This window comes from Carassius carassius, chromosome 5 (assembly GCF_963082965.1).
Source record: "Carassius carassius chromosome 5, fCarCar2.1, whole genome shotgun sequence".
Classification (NCBI taxonomy): Eukaryota; Metazoa; Chordata; class Actinopteri; order Cypriniformes; family Cyprinidae; genus Carassius; species Carassius carassius.
This window is the reverse complement of record NC_081759.1, coordinates 19,553,425-19,559,595: the sequence shown is the minus strand read 5'-3', so window position 1 is coordinate 19,559,595 and position 6,171 is coordinate 19,553,425. Positions and strand designations below refer to the sequence as shown.

The following is a 6,171-nucleotide window of genomic DNA, read 5'->3' as shown; positions in this document are numbered from 1 at the left end:
ATGTATGTTCTCGGTTTTAAAGGTGCTGTAAGTTTTTGACTCTACTAAAGCATAAAATACCATTTGTTTGCAGATATTTATGAAAGTTAACTTGCTTGTTTATCTGAAAAACAATGCTACAGTCAGTTATTCTCCTTTAGAAAATGTGTGTTCCGGGCCGGAATGTTGATCTTTGTTTTGGTTTGTGAAACACACCCACTGCTAGTTTACCCAATTGTATTCCGGCACCTTGGGTTGCCAGTTGGTGGAAAACACAGCGTATTTAATTTCATTCATCTTAAGTGCGCTTGTTCCTGTTTGTGTTGTCAATCTGACAACCTGCATGACATGTGCTTCAAGTCTGAGGAAGAGGAGCCAAATAATAAAATAACAAAAACCCTCTCCAATATTTGGAATTTGGACTGCAATACCTAGTGTCAATCCTACATACAGCACCTTTAATAACTTTATTTTACTTTAGTTTTTCTCAAATGGTGTATTGAATGCTTTCAATGGTACCTAGGCACTTCTTGCTATGTATTCAGAATAGTTTGGAAATGGACATATGTATTCAGAATAGTTTGGAAATGGACAATGACTGATAATCTTTATAAAAAAATATGAATGTATTAGTTTTATTTTTTTCTTCTTTTCATTTTCTACTTGTGGCTGCAGTAATGCCACTCATTCACTGGGTTTGTAGCTTTTGCAAGGTTTTATTTCATTCAACAGCCTTGAATTTAACTCTGAACCCCTCAAAATCATTGGATGTGCTCTTGTTGCCTTAGGTTTAATTGGCACATTAAAATAAAGTCAGCTTGGTCCGGTATAACTAATCAAAGTTGAAGACAATGTGTATATTTTTATCATTATTATTATTTTTAATCATGAAAACACAAAAAAATCGTTATGTAAAGTGTTTTTATTGGTTTTCTTATATGTAGGATGCTTTTAATTATGGTTTGATTTTATTCATTATAGCACTGTATTGCATTACATGTTTCTTGTGACTATTACCTATCTTGTCTCAAAGATGATTTCTGTTACAGCTCCTCTTCATCAGTTCCTCCAGCAGAGCCCAGTAAATAAAACTGAGCTTCATGATGCAGACAGAGATATAAAGATACATAAGATATATAATTACAGATATAAATGTATATTCACTACTTATAAGTCAACTCTGTCTTGGGTCTAAGTATTTTGGTTCGTTTTTATGAGCGAGAGAGAACATTTGTGTATTGCGTGCCAATTTACAGTATATTTCTTAAACTTTTTGAGCAGTTTATAACATGTAAATGTCATTCTTTAGAGTAAAATTTTTAAATTGGTAGTACTGCATATGTTAAGTTCAAGTTAAAGCAAGTTGACAAGTATGTTTTGGCACAGACTTACGTGGTAATATCTGATGTATAAGCTAATCTGAGATTTGGACACTGAGCCCCTCGTTTTTTCATAAATAAATCACAAAAACCCATAGGAGTGTCTTTTTACTATCTAGATATATTTATTTGAATGCAGTTAATTTTTTCATATACTTTCTTTTTAGAAGACATAAAAAAAAGTAAAATTAAAAAATACTGTCTTGAGGAGTGTACTGCGGTCTAGTTGTCAAAATGTACCAACTTTAGTTTGTAAACCTCATATAAATCTTGATTTAACAAACATTTTTATATTTTGGGAGGCTTCAAAGCTCCATAAAATGAACCATAAATACTTCATACTTAAAAGGTATATTATTAGTGAATTATTTAAATTGCTTTGTCATATAGAAATCATATGTTAGAGCCGAGGACAAATTATTGAGGTTTCTAAGTTAAAACAAATTAACAATGCATTTTCCCCCACAGTAATGAATACAAGATAGCCTATATTTTAACTGAGGAATACATATGTATTCGATATAGATCTCGTTTATTTATACTGTGCCACTCGTATAATGCAGTTCGAGCGATAGATAGATGTTGGGTCTTAAAGGGATGGTTCACCCAAAAATGAAAATGTCTTTAATGACTCACCCTCATGTCGTTCCAAAAATGTAAGACCTCTGTTCATCTTCGGAACACAGTTTAAGATATTGGAGATTTAGTCCGAGAGCTTTCTGTCCCTTCAGCATTGTCTTCTCTTCCGTGTCTGTTGTGAGATTTCAAAACACTGCAGTTTAATGATATCCGGTTCGCGAACGAATCACTCGATGTTACCAGATCTTTTTGAACCAGTTCACCAAATCGAACTGAATCGTTTGAAACGGTTCGCGTCTCCAATAAGCATTAATCCACAAATGACTTAAGCTGTTAACTTTTTTAATGTGGCTGACACTCCCTCGGAGTTCAAACAAACCAATATCCCGGAGTAATTCATGTACTCAAACAGTACACTGACTGAACTGCTGTAAAGAGAGAACTGAAGATGAACGCCGAGCCAGATAATGAACGAAAGATTGACTCGTTCACAAGTCAAGAACCCGTTGCATCGGTTTTCAGATCACCAGTAGTGATGGGAAGTTCGGTTCTTTTCTGCGAACCGGTTCTTCCGGACAGTTCGATTTAATAAACCGGTTGAAGAAAATGGTTCACCGGTTCTTTTGCGCTTGACGTTATGACGTCATTGGCGATTTGAGTAAATGAATTACTCCGCGATATAGGGCTGGGCGATATACAAAAAAAATGATATCTCGATATTGTCAAAATTTTTACGATATTCGATATATATCTCGATATGTTTGCATTTGCATTTAAATAATAAAAAATAAAACATGATTTTCTTTTGCCCATTAAAAAAAAACTATTTAGATTAAACAGCTAATTTAAGCAGTTAAAAAATCTAGACCAAGAGATCACTTACTGCTTTTTATTAAATGAATACATGTAGGCCTATATGTAACTGAGGCAGTGCAAATTAAGTAACAGTTACAGAAAGTGCATTCTTCTTTTTAGTGCATGCAATTCACAATTTAAACTATGCAACTGGGATAAGCATTTTATGTAAAAAATTTTAACAATTTTTTAAGCTAAGAACACAAGTCTGTCAACTGTCTGTGGTTTTAAGAGAAGCACTGTGGCATGAAACTATGTTCCTACTGACACTAAAAACCCTCTTAGATGGGGAGCTAGTTGCTGAAGCACATAGCTCTTATACATAAATATATATAAAAGAATACCAAAGACTTTTGCATTCTCTCTGTCTATATTATGGAAACTGGTAAACATATCAGTGAAATTCCCCAATAGTAATTCCAAATGGCCATAGCATATGTTTCTCTATTCAAACATCAGCGGTCGAGTAAGTGCATTTATTTTGCGATCACAAATGCAAACAATACAGTTGAGATCTCACGACAGAACACAGACCGTCTGAACGACGCTTTCATTAGATCGCTCAATTCCAGCTTGTTAGTGTTTTCAGATTATCGTCGGCGGCTCTTCCGCAATGAGGAGCACGTGCGCATGGTTGCCAGATTGCTTAAAATAAGCAAACACCGGGCAGAAAATGTATCCTTGTAACAGTGGAGCTCTGATTCGGAGATTTAAACTCTTGTTATCTGGCAACCGCTATCATTACAGCTCTCGTAGTAGAGGGGCATAGAGCAGTCAGCAGTTACAGGTTCCTTTTTTGGACATTCGGCGCGTTCTTTTGGGAAGGTATGCTTGAATTTGAAATATTCGATATTCCCGATATATTCAAATTGTACATCGTCGTCAAAATTATTCCGATGTTATCGCTAATATTCGATATATCGCCCAGCCCTACCGCGATATTGGTTTGTACTCAGAGGGAGTGTCAGCCACATTAAAAAAAGTTAACAGCTTAAGTCATTTGTGGATTAATGCTTATTGGAGACACAAACAGTTTCAAACGATTCAGTTTGATTTGGTGAACTGGTTCAAGAAGATCCGGTTACATCGAGTGATTCGTTTGCGAACCGGATATCACTACTAGTGATGCGCGGGTCTGGGTTTTTTCCAACCCGCGGGTCCCGCTTTTATGAAATTATTTGGCCCGCCCCACAAATAAAATAAAATTTCTTGACCCGCCCCGCGCATCGGGACACACGGAAGTTACGTTGCTACTTATACCTTCGTGTCGTAACCTTATCAAAAGAACCTAATAAAATATTAAAATATCTATTCCAGATATTTTATATAGGCTATAGGTAATTGCACTATGATTGCTCGTTCGTGAACAAATATTTTGGGTGAACGACTCATTCTCGTTTTCCACTGACCATAGACAGTAAAATACTAATTTCTCGTTCAATGAAGTTCTTCCCACAGCAGCGCGCGAGCGCGGCGCTATTAGCAGCGCATGCGCAACTTGTGAACAGCTCTGTGAACGGTTTCATCCTTGAGTTACTCAAGATGTGACGGAGCATGTGACTTGTTGAATGTAGTTAACGAAATTAATGAAATTAATGAGAGTACCTATACAGGGTCAGTCGGCCAAGCATGTAAATCTCGATCAGCAATCAGCAGATACAAAGCGCAGTTATTGGTGCACATACGCTTGTTTTCATATTTAGAATACAGAACATAACTCCACGTTTAATCCCCGATAAAACCTTGTGCTTCGATAATCTGAACAACTTATTTAGAGTATTTAATGCGATCATGCACACACTTTATTAAAGCCAAATCAGTTTTGGTCACAAGTAAATGCGTTCGTTGACTTAAGACATAACACATAAGACACTCCTTTTTGCCAACTGCTGGCGTATTTGTGTAATATGAAGAAAATTTGTTTTTTAGTGACCTGCCCCAACCCGCCCCACAATAAAGTGCCAATTTCTTAACCTGCCCCAACCCGACCTGCGTATGAGACAAGCAAAAGAAACTGTGTTCTGAAGATAAACGGAGGTCTCACGGGTTTGGAACGACATGAGGGCGAGTCATAATTTTCATTTTTCGGTGAACTAACCCTTTAAGTAATAAAAATGTTTATTTTGCAACAATTTTTTTTTTTTTGCCTAATGTATCTACCAGAGATTACATACTTTGAAAAGATTATATAGAGTTTGTTCAATTGTGGTATCCAATGATATAACGATGCTGTGTGTTCACTTTTAATCTGGGTCAAAATTTAGATTTTTAATTGGTAAAATTGAGTTTTGGTACTCGTTTGTCTGTAACCATAATAAAAAGGTATTGTTCCTCCAACGATACTGCCGTTGCACTGTATAAATGTAAAATAAATACTGTATAATACATTATGAAACTCAAGTGTAAACATGAGCACGCTACTGTCTGAGTAATGACATGTGGACAGATCCCAGCTACTTTAAACTTGACAGTAAAACTCAAATGTGTAGCGAGTTGTCAGTCACAACAAGAATGTCGGGATCACATAACGGCACAAACCCGGGACTGTCCAGTGCTGTCCGAGTCTTTGAGTCTTGTTTTGTCTCGTATCACCACTGACTGGTTGCCGTAGCGGCTGTACCGGGAGCTCTGGCTGCGGCTCAGGTAGTTGGTGGGAGGCGCCCTCTCCAGCTCCATCTGCTGCTGCTGCCAGATCAGCAGCGAGGCGTCCTTGAAGCGCAGCCGCGCGAAGCCCTCCGACAGCGCCTTCTCGGCTAAAGGACCGCGCTCCGTCATTGCGAGGCACGTTGAAGGGCGGACAGACTGATTGATGGAGCTCTCGTGGCGGTGGACATGCCAAATGTCGCCTCGGTTTTAATCATGTGGTTAGAAAATTGTCTTGAGGCAGCAGGATTGATGAAAGGAGAACAGCGACTTCAAACGCTTGTCTTCACCAGTTGCGCAAAAGCAAAGCGAGGCAGTGATGCTAATCCCCTCGGCGTTTTGCTGGCAATGTTGTATCCAATTAGCAGTGAAAGACCCGCTGATGGTTGAAATATCGAAATGAAGTAGTTTTATGAGAACCTGTTGTATTCAGATTTGATCAACCGTTCACGGTTTCCTCGTTAAGTGAATCGAGAGAAAAAAACAACAACATCAGCTTCTAAAAACAACGCCAGCGGCTGCCTGTGGCAACAACGTCCGCTTGAATGAGAGTCCGACTACAACCACGAGACGTTTAATGGTTCCGAGTGCAAGTTAATTTGCATAGTACAACATTTTTTTTATTATAGTAAAGAATTAATGTTAAACTATGCGTTTAACAAATGAGATTCCCAATATTTCAAATAACGAGTTATTAAAAAAAAAAAAAAAAAAAAGGACAGAATCATTTAGAAGA

At 37.5% G+C, this 6,171-nt stretch overlaps 1 protein-coding gene across 1 annotated transcript; it reads right to left on the bottom strand.

The window, feature by feature from the left end:
• Window positions 1–5,028: 5,028 nt before the first annotated feature.
• LOC132140325 (putative uncharacterized protein BRD3OS) lies at window positions 5,029–5,915 on the bottom strand. Its single transcript, XM_059549112.1, has one exon. The coding sequence runs from the start codon at window positions 5,565–5,567 to the stop codon at window positions 5,313–5,315; it is 255 nt and encodes an 84-aa protein (XP_059405095.1). The 5' UTR covers window positions 5,568–5,915; the 3' UTR covers window positions 5,029–5,312.
• Window positions 5,916–6,171: the final 256 nt, after the last annotated feature.